The sequence below is a fragment of the Enoplosus armatus genome, chromosome 7, assembly GCF_043641665.1.
Source record: "Enoplosus armatus isolate fEnoArm2 chromosome 7, fEnoArm2.hap1, whole genome shotgun sequence".
NCBI classification, from domain to species: Eukaryota; Metazoa; Chordata; class Actinopteri; order Centrarchiformes; family Enoplosidae; genus Enoplosus; species Enoplosus armatus.
Genome location: NC_092186.1, coordinates 6,060,090 through 6,078,565, shown reverse-complemented (window position 1 = coordinate 6,078,565; position 18,476 = coordinate 6,060,090). Strand labels below are relative to the sequence as shown.

Genomic DNA, 18,476 nt, shown 5'->3' with positions numbered 1-18,476 from the left:
ATGGCACACAAATGTCCGTAAATGTTGATGTGCTGAACAGATGAGGACATCTTTCCATCCGTTTCCGTCCTCTTGGCAAGGGAAGAGCGCCATAATTGCCTTTCTAGACGCTTTCAAAGCATATGAAACAATAGTCAACAAAGAATCCTTTTACTTTGCTATGCTGTAAAAAGGTAATTCAACTATATAAAAACTCCAAAAGAACTGTACAAAATCAAATCATCAGGCTTAAGTCCGCTCTTTCATCTGATAAGGCACATTTTCATACATGTATTCCTTATGAATAGTGTCCACGAGCCTTTTCTTGTTGCTGTTCACACGTAAGCGCCCAACGCTGCGTGGAACTCTGTGAGACACTGAACAAGCTGCTGAAACTTGGGCCTCTCCTCTGGGTCCAGAGCCCAGCAACAAGCCATCACTGCAAACCTGCAACACAGGGGGGACAGAAATGATGGGTCAAATCAAATGTCTGTCCACGGGTAATTTCAGGATTATGTTTTTTGTGTGTGTGTGTGTGTGTGTGTGTGTGTGTGTGTGTGTGTGTGTGTGTGTGTGTGTGTGTGTGTGTGTGCGTGTGTTTAAGACAGGACGCAGTGGGAGAGAGGAGGAGGGTGACAGGCTGGTGTCAAACTCCGGGCATTGTAATTACATGGTACACACTTTCAATGTGTTCCACTTACAGGAGCTGCCTGTACAGCGCTGATATAAATGAGTGAGATATAATCATTTCTTAATCCGTGCAGGCCCTTAAATGTTTTAGTTTGCCACCTCTAATATTTTGGAAAAGGAAGCTGTGGCCTCACCACCTATTGTATTTAGAAGGAAACCATGTTTGGCTATTTAACAGATTTCAAGTAATTATTCCTCGAGTTAATTCTGGGTATATTCAGGGGCTTTCCAGCACATGGGTGTTTTGAGACATTTTTGAGCTGTCAAAACAAAAAACAAAGCATATTTCATCAGTGTATTATGATGATGCTGTAATCCTCACATTGTATTGCTATTAGACACCTGGTAGCTAGTAGTAGTAGTAGTGTAATGTGAATGTGAAAACATAATAAGGGCAGTAATATGATCTCTTTTCTCTGTACAATTTGGAGTCTGTGAAGTGTTTTTTGATTTGCGCCTGTCAGGAGACCATTAAGTAATCTAAATGTGAGGAAATGAAAGCATGTATGATGGATTTGGTGCCTCTGAAACTCACAAATGAACAGCAATATTCCTTAAATAATACAAACAAGATTGTCTGACGAGGCTAAAATGCAATCCAGACATCCAGACAATCTTTCATGGTGGACAAAATAATAGTGGGGTTTTAAGGCTTTACTGGGACGTATAGCTGTGAGTCATCAGCATATAGGTGGAAAGAAATGGCATACCTATGAATGATATGACCAAGCGAGAGCATGTATGATGAAAATAAAATATGAACTTTATTTTGAACCATGTTCTGTTAGATTTGTAAATAAATACTGATAAAAATTCATGACAATAATGAATTATTTATTCATGATACACAACACCTGGGTTGTGCCACGACCACCCAAAGCTTGAACGCTCACTGATTTCAGTCAACCATGCATCACAAGCTAATCCACCCAGGTGGTCCACCACTGCAGCCCTGCTCTGAGCCAGGAAAAGCCCTGTTATTATCCAGCAGTGAAAAGGTGACAGCCTCGTTACTTGATATTGAGGAAATGTCCCGTAAATCATAATGCCGTGGTGGGAAAATGACGCCTGTGGGCACAGGCTGCTGCTCCTTCTTCTTCTTGACAGTTGCAGGATGTTGATAAGCTTCACATCAACCAATGCTGGTAGCCGCTTAACATTTTTTAATTTGATTCAGCTCCCATATAACACAATGTCTCACTTCATTTGGTGAAAAGTCTGCAATAACAAGGTCGGCTGCAGCTAAACATGCACACACACGATTCACTGCAGAGGTCTACAAATGTATGTCTGTATGTGTTGATAATGATAAGGATGCAAACATGTCCTGTTGTCCAGAAAGAGACTGCAGCATTTCCATCAAGTTTGACAGAGGACAGAGTGGTGTCTTCAAACTGCTTGTTTTGTCAATTTAAAAGCTTTATTTTATCAGCAATCAGTTTGTATGTGTGTGTGTGTGTGTGTGTGTGTGTGTGTGTGTGTGTGTGTGTGTGTGTGTGTACTCTGTAGATCAACGTACAGTTCATCTGGACAGTTGATTGGTTGTGCTATTCTGTACCCATCCTTCAGGTAGGCCGACATCTCAAAGGGGTCGATGTCGACGTAGGGGGTCTGACCCAGAGTCATCAGTTCCCACAGCGTCACTCCGAAGGCCCACTGTGAAAACACGAGATCAACACTGAGACAACATCTTCTAAACATGATCAACACAAGCCGTTGTCTTTAATGTTTTATCATCAAACAGGATAAACAAAACCATGTTTCCATCCAGAGTGCGGAAGGCCAGCAGTGCCCACTTGCATTCAAATACAAAATGTTCCAGAGGAACAATGCAAGGAAATTATGTTGAAAAATTTATACGGAATATAAATCATTGCTGCAAGTTTTTGTTAAGAGACTGAAAGTAAACAGTAGGATGGCCGTTATGTTTAGGAGACTGAGGGTTCAAGCTCCCGTGTCAGCGAGGGTCCACCCTGCATGTGATGTTGTACTGATCCTCCACTCTGACTTCTCAGAAGGGAACAAGGAAAAGAAGAATTTCCCTATTTGTGTGACTCTTATTAACCCATATCTAAGGCTGCTCTCAGTGCTTACAGTCGGTGTTATTGCACTTGTTATTCAGAATCTTAGGAGAGAGGTTAGCAAGAGTTGACCAGGTTTATTTTAGATAAGGACTAGCCTGACAGTGACTTATGAACAGAATGCAACACATGATCTCTGAAAAGAGCAGGTTTCTGTTGTATTATCATGCCAGAACCTTTGACAGGAAGTAAAGGGAGTGATTAAGGACACGGCACAGCGATTAACAGTGAAAAACAAGATGTACAGTAATCCACCCTGTTCCCTGCCACTGCCAACATTCCCAACAAGGCCTAAACACACCATCCTGTCCGGCGTAGTATCCAATGTGCGTAACTACTGACATAAGCGTATGGGGTGTGCAACACTGGCATGTGTGATGCTCTTATGATGCTACACAGCTCCAGGACTTCCCCTGAAGCTTGGTTGGTAATGCCAGGCCTCTGTTAACTGTAAGTGCAGGGGGGGTGGGGGTGATTGCTATGAAGCGGTGTGACCATAAGAGGAATGTGAAAGGGTGGGGGCATGTCTGAGTGGTGTCTCTAAGGATCTGCTGAGTTTCCTGACTGTCTCTGCCGCGCCCGCTCTGCTATCCTGAGACAGGAAAGAGGTGCTCAACACTGTACCTCCCTTCGCTCTTACACCTTGACCAAGTGTCTAAGAATGGCTCAGATACAATTGGTGCCATTTCCTGCATCACCTTCTCTGTGTCATGTCCTCCAAACAATGTTTTAGTTATTAAAAACCCTTGAGAGACAAGAAAGGTTAATTTTATATCGTGTATACACTGTCCTCCGACATAGGCTTGCATGGTTAATACATGTGTATCTGGTACTGCAGTTCTTACCACGTCACTTGCACTAGAGAAGTCATTGTTGAGCAAGCTTTCCAGGGCCATCCAGCGGACGGGCCGGTTCTCATTATCCCCCAGACAGTGGTAATCCATGGGAAATAGGTCTCGGGCAAGGGCATTGTCTGTGATCTTTACCTGCATGTTGTCGTCAATGCTGTTAGAGGGTGGGAGGGGCAAGAGCGAAACGTTAGAGTCTGTATTTTTAGCAATTAAATTCCAAACCATGTCACCTGAAAGCTACAGGTGAGGACAAATGACGACAGCTGTGAGCCGGGTCAGGGACACTTACACGCAGTTCCTGGCAGCGAGGTCTTTGTGTATGACCTCCCTGCGAGCCAGGTAGCTCATTCCACATGCAATCTGGATGGCCATGTAAACCAAGTCTTGTTGAGAAACCGCCTGAAAGGAAATAAGGGAGAGAGAGACAATGTGCGGCTGAGAAGCAGAGACATGAAAAACAAAAAAAAGGGAGGAAGTAGGGACAGGAGACCACAGCTGACGTGACTTTACTGTGGCAAAATTGGTCTACTGTGTCAAATTGTTCTCATTTCCTTTAAATTGGGACAAAGTCAACTTTAGGTCAAAGATGGGAGTTGCATAAACAAAGACTATTTCAGTCTTTAAATGCAAGTGGAAGGATCGTCAACGGAAAAACACCACATGTTTAATTAACACTGGTGCCTTGGGAAAGGCTTTGCTTCAAAGAAAAAACACACTTTTCAAAAACGTTGGTGACCCCCTGACTTTTCCTCTAGCGCCACCATGAGGTTGACATTTGTGGTTCTGAGTGAAATGTCTCAACTGTTTGATAGATTGCAATAACATTTGGTACAGACATTCATGTGGCCCACAGGATGAACTCTTAACAACTTTGGTGATCTCTTTTCATGTAGCGCCATCAGGTACTTTGTGTTTAGTGCTAACTAGCACATGTTAGCATGCTTAACTTTGTTTTTTGCTAAACTACGATGGTGAACATGGTAAGCATTAGTACCTGCTAAACATCAGCATGTTAGTATTGTTATCGTGAACATGTTAGCATATTGGCGTTAGCTCAATGCACCACGATGTGCCTCACAGAGCCGCTAACATGAGAGTAGATTCTTATTTCTTGGTCCTCTGTACAAAGATTATATACAGATTATATTAGCATTTAAAAGTAAAATTACTTCATTAACATTGCTGAATAACTTATGGACATTACTCAGAAAGTCCCTTACCTAGCTCAAAGGTTTGAGCCAGAGTGTGACATTAAAGAAAATGGTTTGTGTTGTGCTTGGAGCTACTGAAGGGCTTGCAGACAATGGCTTGGCCAGCAGATGTGTCTGAGAAAAGACCCGACTGGTAACAAAGTGAAGGCAGCTCCTATAATGTCGATAAACATCCTGTGTAGCTTAAAAAGCAACCTAGCCTTGTAAGAGAGCTCCTGAAGCAACAGTGCCATACATTAATGTGTAAATTCATATATTTTTGTATCCAATATAATTGATTAAGCTGCACAATCCCTGGCTCAGACACACACAAATGTTTGTTTAATCTTATCGGAGAGTGGACAGTGTGATACAGCCTAAATTAATTGATCCCACAACAAAAACAAAGTCTTGGCAACCAGGGAACCGAGATAAGAACATGTGAAGTCAACAACTTGAGCAAGAAGTGTGTAGCTGGTACCAGACAAGTCTGTATCCACCATGCAGAGCAACTTTAACAGTTGGTTGTCAGTGGAAAAATGACAACTGTGGAAAAGGTCAACACTCAACTCTTTTTTCTCTCTCTCACCGTTCTACCTTCCAAACCAGATGTTCACTTTCAGAATGAGTACTGTGCTTTATCTCCCCTGTACCAATACATTTCAGATTTATAGCTCCATGTTTATTGCAACAGCACAACTTAATGACTATGTCTTTGTCTCCAACCACAGCCAAAACTACATAATGAGATTGCTGAGAACGTAGGTGCTGATGTGTTAACTGAAACTTTACAAAGCGGTTTTGATTCATGCAAATGGATGGCAAGCTTCGTCTTGTGATGTACGCTGCATCTGTATTTTGGGGTTGATTGATTGGTTGGATCTGTGCTGTGGGTTTGCCAAGCACATCAAAGACTCCCTGGGGTTAACCTGTACAAAAGCCTGATTGTCTTTATACAGTGAATCAAAATATCTGCCCTGAGCACCGGCTTCATGACTATATCAACAGTCCTTCTAATAACAGTGTAAACAGTAGTTACTGGTAGGTGTTACTTGGTGTTGAATGCTGCAAACACACAAAACCTTCTTTCAGGATGACTCTAGGAGAGACTTTCTTCCAATTTGGGGGATTTATTTTAATAGCTTAATAAATGTTTCTAACCAGTACCATACATGTCTTGCATTGAGGCATTTATCTTAATAGCTTCATAAGTGTTTTTAGCTCTACCAAATCTATACCGAGTTGAAGCCTCACCTGCGGGTTGTTAGCCTCAGCTAGCTTGCATTGCCGCAGGAACAGCTTGAGATTCCCCCAAGCCATGAAAGGCAACAGCACCATGGGTTTCTCTCCATCTTCTGTACACACATGACTTATGGGCAACAGATTTCTGAAAGTGGAGAGAGAAAGAGGAACAGTGTGTAACAGAGCATCTACACCGTTCAAGTATGTGTAGAAGCCAAAGGGGTTCTTGGAAGTACATGTTATTCAAACCATTGCCAGATTGCGGAAGATGAAGTGTCAGTGTCAAGTTCATAAAGATCTAATCAACTTGCTGAGCTCAAAATATTTTCCACATAAAGAAAGTAAAAAAAGTCCAAGCCTCCTGATAAATTTGCAAAACTAGTAGCTGTAATTTTAAACTAAATTCAATGCTTTCAGACTGTGACTCCACTATCAAAACTGAGACCTTTGTTGTGTGAAATAAATGACTGATTATAAAAGCCACACCAGAGCAAGCTACAGGGCACTTTGGGAGTGTTACATTTATGTCAGAAAACATGTGTTGTTCCCTTCACAGTCTACGTTACAGTATATGCTCTATGCGTAAAAATGTGGTGTTCTTACGTCAGCGTTCAAACCGAGCAATTTAAAAGACGACCAGGAACTGCTCTGACGGAATACAGTGTTGGGTTAGGAGTAAACCAGAATCTTTACCACTACTGTTGCAAGTGGACAACGGTGACAATAAAGAAGCCAACATATGTCCACAACTATGGTACAGGTTAATTCTGTGTTTAATATCTGGGTGTGTGACAGTTGCATAGTGGTCTAAGATGCATACCACGTTGGGGTTATGTGGTATTTTGGCATTTTGTCTTTTAAAATTTGATTCTGTTTTTAAAATGTTAAATAAAAGGCAAACGCTGGAAATATACAGCGATTTGTGTTTTCTTCAACTCACCTGTGATGAAGTCCACGAAGCTTGCAGCTTTCAGTCAACATCATGGTCACCTGCACCTCAGACGCATGATCTGAAGACATTTATTAGACACAAAATTTGACTAAAAAAAATAGACAATCTGGCAGAACTAGAGTGACCTGTGCAGTAACAAAGTTGAAAAGTTAAGCATATTTCTGTACTCTCATGTAGTGTTTGATTTGTATTTGTTTCCCTGCACAGTCATTAGTAGTGGGGAAACTTCAGAGGAAAACTGACTTGTGCCAAGCTCACTGAGGTCCAGTTTTTTAATCTGTGTGTGCAGCTTTGCCATCGTCTAGTTCTTATGGAAAGCGGTATTGTTCCCTTCCCAAAAGGCACACGAGGAGGAAGTTAAGAGTTTAACAAAGCCAAGACTGGCATTAAGATATTGTTCGCTGAGTGGTATCCACCCCTCCCTGAGTAAACATGAGAGAATGGAGAGGTCAGAAGGCAACTGGCAGAGAAAGCTGACACATGCCGCTAACAAAGAACCTGACAGTCTCGCATAAAGGAGTCCTTTCACTGGCATGCAAACCCTGCAGCATGAGTAAGACATATTAATTCATTAACTGTCAAATTTGTGTGCCTGTTTACGGGATTGAAACCATGTATGGCCATCTGCTGAAGCCATTAGAAGAGCACCTACTATTTCTTTGACAGTGTTTGGTCAACAATCCACCAGGCTAAATACAAAAAATAAATCAAAAACAGCACACAGTTAACTGTTAGTTATGTTTCAGTCAAGTGGCCTCATCTTACGTCTTTGGCATTACAATTGTGTTTCGGTCTGGTGACGTTCATTGAGCATTGCAGTGTTCGCTTTCCCAACCAACGCACTTCTTAGAAAACCCACAGTGAGTTGCACATTAATATGAGAGATGGGAAAATTTACGACACACCTGCCATGACAATATTTAAGTTTCTTTGACAGCTGTGCATTCAACTGTGCATCGTGGTGCATACCTTTCACCGTCTTCACAAAGACCTGCTTTTCCTTACTGGGGTCCTTTTCATCCAACAGCACGCCGTGGAAGATGCGGCCAAACGTGCCTGTCAACAACAAATCACAAGGTTTTTATCTGAGGAAAAAGGGCAGGAGAGACACAGCCAGAGGCATCACATGCAAAGATCGAAATGTCACCTCACTCACAGGTCGCCATGCCTGGCTGATCTGTGGACAGAGATGGACAGGCTTCTGCTTAAAATGCTTTGTCTCGGAAATGGGATTAGGCAGTTTTGGCCCTTGTCTCGCTGACATGAGCCAAAACAAGAGAGATTCACTGCAGCTCAGCGGACCTTACATCACTTAGAACGATTCAGAAATACATACGACGTGGAAAGGCAAAGTGAGCATGTTCATCATCTCCTTTGTCTAAACTGTCAGCCCGTCGCTCCAGGACTTTACTGAGGTAAAATGCCTTTTGAGAAGATAAACCATCAACATAAACTGAGAGAAAAAAAACCTGAGCCCCAAGGCTAACCCTGCCTTGTGTTTCAACAGGAGAAGAGATGAAGCACAACAACAGGGTTAGTGTGTAACTGTCTCCCTCCCGCCTCTACCTCCTCCGTCAGGCCTGTCTGGACCTGCTGGCTCCCAAAAACAGAACCCAACTCAGAGTTCAACTGCCTCGGAGACATGGCCTTGCAGCTGTTGTATTTGTCGTTTCTCAGTCACTATCCCTCATGGTTTTAATATTTATTTTGCATTTTGTAGGACCTGATGTATGTGGATAACTGACTGCACTGGAAAGCTATCCACATGCATCAAGTGTGTGCATCCTGACAACAGTACAGTACTTTTGAACCTTACAACTACTTTGTATTACCTAGCATCAATATTTACATCAAGATAGGTCTTGATCTAAACAGGATGTGATCAATAACCCTCTGTCAAATCTGACAAAGACTAACTAAACACCCATGGGGGGAAAAGCAACATCAAAGTGAACTTTTAAAGCAGCTTTGTTACCAAAAAACTCAAGTTGCACAAGGTCTCTAGAGCAGGGTACAGGTATCATAAAGCCTCAACAACTATCCATTTAAACACACATCTGATCACCACACCCTTACAAAGTACAATCAGTCACAATCTATAAAAGCATCCATGACAAGTGAGATAAAAAGTTACAGTAGATAGCTAAATCAATAAATGAACAAGAGTCATAAAGCTGTTCATCAACGTAGAGGCCATAGAGGAGTTGTGTTTGACACTGAAATTACATTTATCTGTTAATGTCTAAATATTTTAAACAAGCAAAATGTTGCCAAGTGAGAGCAGAGCCAGGGTCCACGCTATGCTGTGCTTTGGGCTAAATGCTAACATGCACACAGTGTCAATGTTAATATGCTGACATCTTAGTTTAGGGTGTTGTCATGCTAACATTTGCTTATTAGCACCAAACACAAGGTACAGCTGAGGCTGTTTTGCAGGTATTTGGTCATAAACTAAAGTATTGGACAAAATGAAAATGTGGACCTGCCGGAGGCAGAAGATAAAGATTCAGGGGATCCTCATTTATTGCAATCCATCCAGGGGACATGGAGGTCTGTACAAAATGTCATGACAATCTATCCAGTAGCTTTTGAGATATTTCAGTTTGGACCAAAGTGGTGGACCGATTAATCGTCATCCCTAGAGCAACGTCGCTAGCAAAGAAGTATTTGAATATTTCTTTGAGATGGAGGGGCTCAGTTACAGCTTTTGTATTGTAAACAGTACTGTTTTAAAGTAGGCTACAAATGAATTTGGGGTTAGAGTACCGCCTATGTTCGGATTCAATTTCTAGACGGACACAATGCACATAAACCACCAGAGGACCTTCAGGTGGCATTTAAAAACAGAACTTTTTCGCTTCCATTGTGTTGAAGTCACCCTTGGGTAACTATTACATCATTCACACAGCCACACTAAACCTCAGTGTGGGCAAATCTCCAGAAAGTGAAGTACAGTCTTGTTCAGTTCACTCCATGACGATGCTGAATCGTCTCCAAAAGCATCCAGCGTCTGAAGTGAAAAGGACTGATCGAGCCAAACTGAAGCCCCAATATTTGTGTTTATCTTTGATACCAAGCCAGAGAGAGAGATTTAGAAACGTCAGTGTCTAAGACTTTCTGTCAATATGTACTATGCCTCAGCAAGAACAAACTTTTGCTATTTTAGGTTCATGGCAGGTTTTCACTGACACTGATCTGATGAGGTATGCTCATATAGTACAGGAGAAAAACAGCATTGATGTTCATAGGTCACCGTCTCCTTTTTCATCACAGACACAAATACATGGGGATAATGGGGATGTTCATGAATAAGAAAAGAAATACAGGTTCTTGTGTGGCCGCATTAATTAAGCTATTGAAAATAAACAGAAAGCAAATGTTTGTGAGTCTCTGCACATCAGAGGTTCCACACAAGACATATTCAGCCCCATCAGACTCAACAACATTATGCACTAACTTTTCTTGCATTTTGTCACGTTGCAGCCGTATGCTAAAATCATTCAAAATTCATACTACATTCTACACTCAATGCCCCATAATGACAAAACCAAAACAGGATTTTAGACAGTTTTGCTAATTTATTAAAAAGAAAAAACTGAAATATCACATTGACTTGAGTATTTAGACCCAAAACTCAGTTGAAGCACCTTTGGTCGGCCTCGAGTCTTCTTGGGTATGACGCGACAAGCTTTGCACACCTGGATTTGGGGATTTTCTTCCATTCTTCCCTGCCGATCCTCTCAAGCTCTGTCAGGTTGGATGGGGACAGACCGCCATTTTCAGGTATCTCCAGAGGTGTTCGATTGGGTTCAAGTCACACAGAGTTCACAGAGTCCTGTTGGAAGGTGAATCTTCGGCTCAGTCTGAGGTCCTGAGCACTCTGGACCGGGTTTTCATTAAGGATATATCTGTACTTTGCTTTATCATGGAGGGTGTGATTTCTCATGTCAATGTGATATTTCAGTTTTTTCTTTTTAATACATTTGCAAACATTTTCTTGTTTTTGCTTTATCATTATGGGGTATCGAATGTAGACTCATGAGGGAAAAAATGAATCAAATGATTTTAGCATAAGGCTGAAACTTAACAAAATGTGAAGGGGCCTGAATACTTTCTGAATGCCCTGTATTAATGTATGTTCTTGCCACTTTCTCCCATCATATTTTAGTGAGCTCTTTAATCTTAATTCTAAAATCCATTCTCACTTAGTTTTTATATGATGGCTGTCTGTTTCATGTGCATTGTGTGTATCTCTGATTTGTTTGTATTTTTGAGGAATTCACGTTTTTTGGATGGGGGGAGAACCACTGCACAATCCTATGGCTTTTTGATCTTTGTTGTCGCATGCTCTATTGTTTGGAGTTTCCTTTTCTCTGTTTTCATGTTGTTTGAGTAATTGCAAACATAAAAATGTCCTTACAACAGAAGTTGGAGTGAGTTGTTTGATCATTTTGTCTCTTTTATCAATAATTATAATAAATAATAATAAATAGAAGGTTGTAAAACCGATATACTGTCTATGTATGTTTTTTTTGTGATTGTTGAGTTATGTTAATAATTACCTCTCACCACCAACCTGCCACTCAAAACCACAACTCACATACATGGTGACACCCCTGGGCAAAGCAAGGGGAAGAAATGTTAACCACTCCGCATGACACAATCTGTGATCAGCATTTCTTTGAAGAGCCAAGAGCAGACTGTCTGAAAGTGTGTTCCACTTATGAAATTCTTGAGATAACAGAATGTTCACACCTTTCTGAAGGGTACAAAAGTAATTTGGGAGCTTCCTTAGGAGAAGAGAGACAGAGAACAAAGAAAAGAGGAAAGAGGGAACAAGAGAGATCAATACCTTCATGCAAGACATCTCGTAGTGTGACTCTCTCCCTTGAGATGGCAATGTCTTTCACTTTAGCTTTGGCCTCCATCAGAGTAACACTCCTCAGGTCATTCTTCTCTATGCGGAGAGATGGGTAACCTGTGAGGACGGAAAAACACAGATTCGCATTAAAGGCACACATAATCCAAATGTAAACAAAACTCTTTCAAAAGGGGTTGACAGGTCTTTTGACCCTGATTAACACTAGAAAACAACCCGGGGGACTTCTGCTTTGCATAACTTTTGACAGAGCCACACGTCTTGCTCACAGAAAGGCTTCTTCTGAAAAACACACAGAATCCTCGTTTCAATTCAAAGAATTCCAGACGTGTACAGTACCCTGCACATGTTGCATCAAAGCAACTTCATGCGAAGTCCTGTATTACATCACTTCCACTTCCATTACATAACCTCCCTATGTACTCACTATCACTAGCTGCCGGAGTTTAGACTCAAAAAAAAACACACACACAAAATTCCCCACGGCATCTAGACACAGATGAACAAACAGTGTAAACACAACTCCTTTATATCAACACACACCATGTGTACACAACATGTCAGTGATGAGAGATAACTCATTCTAGCCTCCTGTGTCTGTAGCCCACTGCTACTCTGCCAGGCTCAACTGTGTACAGCTGCTTAGACAGACTGTAGATAAACCAGTGGATGAATGGCAACAATGGAAAACTCACTGATAAACAACATCCAGATAACCTCCAGATAAAGTTGGAGGCAATGACTTCCTCCAGGAGACAACTGTCTCTTCTTGTTCTTGTGAGCTACATCTGATACTTTGCTTCATTCTCACATATCAAGCTCTCACAACAGTTTTCTATGCAGAGGGGTCAAGCTAAGGCTCAGAAACGGATCCCGTCTGTCAAAGCTGCAACATTGCATTGATTAAAGGTTTAAATCTCTGCTGTAGAGTGTAAACTGTGTAGTGAGTCAATGCTTCCCCCTAGAGGTCAAACTATTATCATTTTCAACAGTGAATGAAAAAGAATACGGTAATTTAAAAAAGCTAAGATACAGCAGAGGACAATTAACTAAGGGACAAAACAGTATATAGCCAGGTGTGTAAACAGTATTTATACATCATATATGATAGAAAATAATAATTGTTATTATTTAGTGCCTATACTGTGGACTGTTAATACGTAATACTACCCTGTTTCCAAAAGAGAAAAGGCATTGATAGCCTGAAGAGGTCAGTATAACAACAGCCACAAACAGTGGTCCAAAGAATAACTAGTGCTATTTCCATAATCCATGCTACATAACATTTGTGTACATTGTGTGCTATATACTTATCTTTATCATATACTGTTTTTGCAGTTAGTAAACAAGAAATCAAGGTACTACCATTTTAACATTATTAGGTATTGCTGAAACTGTTTCACAACAATCCCCAATTAGTCGGAATTATTTTCCAATTGTGAGCAGCTCTTCCATTTCCCTTGTGCATTGCATTGTGGGACAATAGAGTCCATCAACAGCACACTCAAAAACCAAGCAGTTGTTTCAGTCTGACTAAGTATACTTCATTGAACACTTTATATACTTAAAACCTGCTTAGAATTAGCATATTGTAAGGATTTGGGACACTGGTTAGGTCTGTCTAAACCAAAAAGCAGGCCAAAAAGATGTTTGTTCGGTCTCCAACATTATATGTTGATGAGTTTTGTTATGAGTTTAATCATTAATTTGTGTTACAGAAAACACTTAAGAATAACGCATGATGCTTGATGCTTGAACCAGCCAACAGGGATTTCTATAAGGATGTACTTTCACCCAACTGCTCACAATACTTGCTAGAAGCAGGACAGGAGGGTAAAGAAATGCAACCACATACAGAATTTATCCAAGCTGTGAGGTTCAGAAAAGTCTTAAGTTGTCTCTGGAGCTTCACTGGAACTTACTTTTGGTTTCATGAGGGGGAGCGCCGGGGTTTTGGAAGGAAGAGGCAGCAAGCTGGAGTATGGGTGCAGAACCAGGGTGATTGTCTGATGACAAGAGGAGAGAGTGAGGGAGTGGAAGGTGGGAGAGAGCGAGAAAGACGTGATTTAATGGATAGCTCACTCAAATTACAACATGACCTGAATGAATGGATGTATACTGTAGTTGTAAATGTTCAGCTCATATACAAAACATCAAATCAAACCAGGCATGCTTGCAAGTTGGGTAAACCTGCCCATCAGGAGGGGGGTAAAACAAAATGGGTGGATGGTGGTGCAGAAAATCAAATTCAGCAAAAGCATAAGACATAAAGAAAAGACACAGGAGGTGAGGTGTGGGTTGTATCCACAAGAGGGCAATGAAGGATCAAAAAGGCACAAGAAATAGCTGGTGTGCTTTTCTAGTGGACTACAAAATGAACCACAGAGATCAATGTTTCATTAAGAGCATGATTAATGTCACCATTATTTCTTGAGGTGGTTACAGTCCAGGGTTTGATTCTCTCCACTGATACATCTCCCTGTATGTAGCATGGACAACTGCCTGTCTGCCAAACTGTATCTCACTGACGAACTACTGTCTCTCGAGACAATCTTAAGAAGATGGATCTCTCTGGGACTGTAGCAGTTATTTTCAGGTTAAAATGTTTCCTTTTTTTTTTAAGTTACTGGACTAATTGTTCTTTGTTTTTAAATAAATCTTGAAGGTGTTGGTGTATGGGGGTGGTGTAATTTTTCAGTTCAGTAGAATTGAAGTTACTGCTCCTAGCCAAGAAATAGTCCAGCACACCAAAGCGTCATTTTTACACTTCACTTTTTGTACGGATTAAACAAGCGAGATATAACTTAGAGTTCTTTAGAGATGCTGGTAGGAAGATTTTATTCCCACTAGCCATTCCCCTGTGGCTGGCTGGATATGATGATGCTGATGCTGATGATGATTATGACGATGATGAGTGATATCAACTTTCTCATCTAAAGCACATATTTCCGAGAATGTTTCCTTTAAATATGAAGCTACAGCCAGGAGACGGTTATCTCAGCTTTGCATAAAGACAGAAAACAGCTGTCTCTGCCCAAAGGTAAGACAATCTGCCTACCGGCACCTCTACAGCTCCCTAATTAACATTACATCTCCTTTGTTTAAACCTTTCCCAAACCAAACTAAAAAGATGAAATGTTGCGGTTTTACAGGTTCCTATTTCCAGCCTTTATGCTAAGCTAAGCTAACAGGTTGCGCACTGTGATCTTATATTTAACAGACCGATGCGAGTGGCACTGATCTTCTGATCTAACTCTCTGCCAGAAAGTGAACCAGTGCAACTATTCCTTTAAAACTGAACTGACAATTAAAGACTATTAAAATGTTTAGTGCTGGCCACACATGTGTAGTTGGTCTACATACAATATTCAGTAGGTACAAGGTGTGTTATGGTCAGGTATAGGAAAAGGTTAGATGGAAGGAAAAGAGCCCTCTGACTACTAAAGAAATATTTGACAAAAAGTCAAATCTCCTATGAAATCTAGGGCTGCTGTGGTAACCATGGTGATGCTTTTATCGAGGCAACCCTGAATCTCATTTCATGGCCCTATTACTTACACTGTCATAAGACCAAATCCATGACAAACAGAAATTGTTCTGCAATGTTTACACTGCAAAGCATGCCAGATTATTTCCACTTTCCACTAATACAGAACAAACTCACCCATAATTACAAAAGGGTGCCAGCCAAGAGAACAATGGCTGGGTGAGTAATCATACTGCCACCTAACACCACCACCAACAACAACTAACAAAGAACTCTACTGGAGGAGATGTGCTACAACTGAGCTTCACTTACTGTCACACCGTTAAAAGGCGTTAAATGGCAAAAGTGAGTAAGTTCTAACACCGTTCTGAGATAAGTATAATGTTTAAACTCAGCACTGTCTATAACTTTGTTACTGTATGTCTGTTTCCCAGCATGTTCTATATTTACAATCAATTTAGAGTAGATCAGTTTCTGCCACTTACAAAATAAAAGACTGCTTGTGCTTTTCAGCTGGCCTGACGCAAAGCACAGGAGAGCACATTTACACATTGCTCAGACAGTAATAAGTCACAAGGGTGGCAGCGACAAAAAGAAAGGGAGCATCACTGCAGGAGCTCTGTTCTTCATTACAACCTTATGATACTAGTTAAGCTAATTAGGTCATTCACAGCCGATTATTGGATTTGGAAAAGCATGCACATTTGTGGATGCCATTGTGAGAAGAGAAAAAAAACCCAACTATGGCAGCGTGAACCAGACTGAATGTACTCCAGCACTTCTAGGTGCCATCTTGTAAGTGCAATTACCTCCACAAAAATGTTTTTAAAATGAAACACGAACTGATGTTGCATCTTGTCACTGATTGCCTTTGGTAATGTGTGAGGGAGTGAAATCTCTTACTGGTGACGGGGGCAGCGTTGTTTGGAGTGTCAGCCCTCAGGTACTGTGTGGTCTGGGTGGACGGCTGAGACAGGCCCTGGGAGCTTCCACTGTCACTCACACTGAAAGACAAAGAGAGGAAGGACGCGGAGTAGTTATCCAGAGGCACCTGGATTGGGTTGCACCGGCAAACCTCGGTAAATCCATTACTTTGTTTATGGGTAAAGTCCTTCCTACACCAGGCCAAACAATGTACATTGTTGAAGTTACCTGCTGACAACGCTTTGGAAATGTAGGTATGACTTTATAAAACATACACAGGGAAATGTGTGTGTTTAAGAACTAGAAGTATTCATGTAATGTAGGGTTAAAAGTAAATATCCAATTACTCAAACCAACCCATGTGATTTGAGGCATATTGTGTAATTATTGTGAAATGTATTTGAAGTTATAACTATTTAACTGCTTTCAATCAAAAGTCAAGTCAGATGTGATGGCCATATTCCATTTTACCTCTTAAAATCTTCACTGTAAACAGGTTGTATACTGACAAGCTAGCTTTGTCAGTTGGTTTAGTGAGCTGCACCACAGTTACAGTTCATCTCCACGTGATAACTAGTATGTGTGGTGCAACACATTTCAATTTAGTGAATGTGTAAATGTCCACTACCACAGGCTAAGTTTGATCTTACGACCAGCTACTGCTCTCCAACAACACTCTTGACTTTACAGGAGATAACAGGAAGTGAATAACAGAAAAGCTGAAGCGCAGGTTTACACTTGATATAATCTTCTCTGCGGAGATTACCTATTTTTGTTGTTCTTTGTACTAACATAACTTTCACAGGTGACAGAGCTGTAAATCTGCTGTGCTGGTTGTCGTCAGTTTGAATATAATAAGTGCACTTCAGATTAGCTAATAGATAGATAACAATGACTATGATCTGTTTGGAACCGGGACAAACTAAAGAAACAAACCTGTCCTCCATCTCCACTCTCTTCATGCTGTGCAGGTGCAGGATGGCCAGGATGATGGCCACGAGGAAGATGACAATGCAGCAGACGCTCACACTTATGTAGAAAACCTGGGTGGAGGTGGTAGGGGTGGCATCTACTAATGATAACAAGCCACACATTAACAATCAGACACAGCAAAGGAGAAACTATTGTGATAGAATCAGAGCAAAAATATGATGTAAAGCAGGGAGAAACACATGAGTGTGGGGGGTTGGGGGTAGAGGGGGCTATAAGGGCTCCACTTAGGGTTAATGGAGGCCTTGAATAGCAGAGGCTGTGCCCAGGATCCAGTGTCTGAGAGCTTTTCTCATCACCTCTCTAAAAGCCTCTGTGGGCCCCAGGTTCCTCAGGCCTACCCAAGCAGAAGGGAGACAACCCACTAATGGCACTTTGTTACTGGGGCAGTGGGCTCACAAAGAGTCTGAATAAATCCCACTGGAAGAGGACAACCACTCCAAGTGGTGGTGGTGGGGGGGGGGGGGGGGGGGGGCATTTCAATAGGAGAATGAATCCTTCTCTTTGGGCTCTGAAATCATATGTCTTGGAAAGTTTGACTCATGTGCACTGTTATACAGAAAGCCTCTGTCTTATCAGAATGATGCCACCAATGATAGATAGGGAGGAGTAGAGCAGGATGTAGGGGTGAGATTACTTACAGTCAGGACGTGGAAGAGTGTTGTTGTTGAAGGGAATGTGGATCTTTGGGTCAGAATCTATTCCTGTTCACAAAAGGAAGAAGGAAAGAGAATTATGTCGACTCTAGAGTCAATTAGACTCATGAGCTCAAAAGATAACGCAAAGCAGATTGGTGCCACATTAAATACCAACAGCTGTGTGAGACGTCATTTTTGCATACAACATTAGTATGTAAATGTGGTTGTAGGATCAAGTCAAAATGTTTATGTCTATGTAATTTAAAGATGTGTGTCTGTGCGTGTTTTAATAAATGTTACACAATGTTAACCACCAGAAAGGCAAAATCTCCAAATGTCTTATAGGTAGTGAGGATCTACAGAGTAGATCTGCTTCTTTAGTTAAAGCTTGTGGTTTGCTGATCAAAAACACCCAGTGCTCTTCATTCTGATAGTTCCTAGTTGACAGGAAAGGACTACCTCGCAAGCAGGGACTTTGTTAGAGGGCCAGAGACAAAACCCTGAAATAGGATTTTTAGGTTAAGCTCAGTTCCTAAAAAGGCTTCTGGGTTCCTTAAAAAGCTCCAGCAGTTA

At 41.3% G+C, this 18,476-nt stretch overlaps 1 protein-coding gene across 1 annotated transcript in view; it reads right to left on the bottom strand.

Annotated features, from left to right (window-relative positions):
- Positions 1-214: 214 nt before the first annotated feature.
- Positions 215-18,476, bottom strand: part of ryk (receptor like tyrosine kinase) — a 34,216-nt gene continuing 15,954 nt past the window's right edge. Inside the window, exons 5-15 of the mRNA XM_070909278.1 lie at positions 17,907-17,969; positions 17,212-17,347; positions 16,255-16,355; positions 11,838-11,963; positions 7,955-8,041; positions 6,974-7,043; positions 6,046-6,178; positions 3,891-4,000; positions 3,596-3,755; positions 2,189-2,325; positions 215-426 (exon numbers count right to left, since the gene is read on the bottom strand). Of these exons, the coding sequence (XP_070765379.1) occupies positions 315-426; positions 2,189-2,325; positions 3,596-3,755; positions 3,891-4,000; positions 6,046-6,178; positions 6,974-7,043; positions 7,955-8,041; positions 11,838-11,963; positions 16,255-16,355; positions 17,212-17,347; positions 17,907-17,969 (1,235 nt within the window). The 3' untranslated portion in view covers positions 215-314. The remainder of the gene's footprint in view (positions 427-2,188; positions 2,326-3,595; positions 3,756-3,890; positions 4,001-6,045; positions 6,179-6,973; positions 7,044-7,954; positions 8,042-11,837; positions 11,964-16,254; positions 16,356-17,211; positions 17,348-17,906; positions 17,970-18,476) is intronic.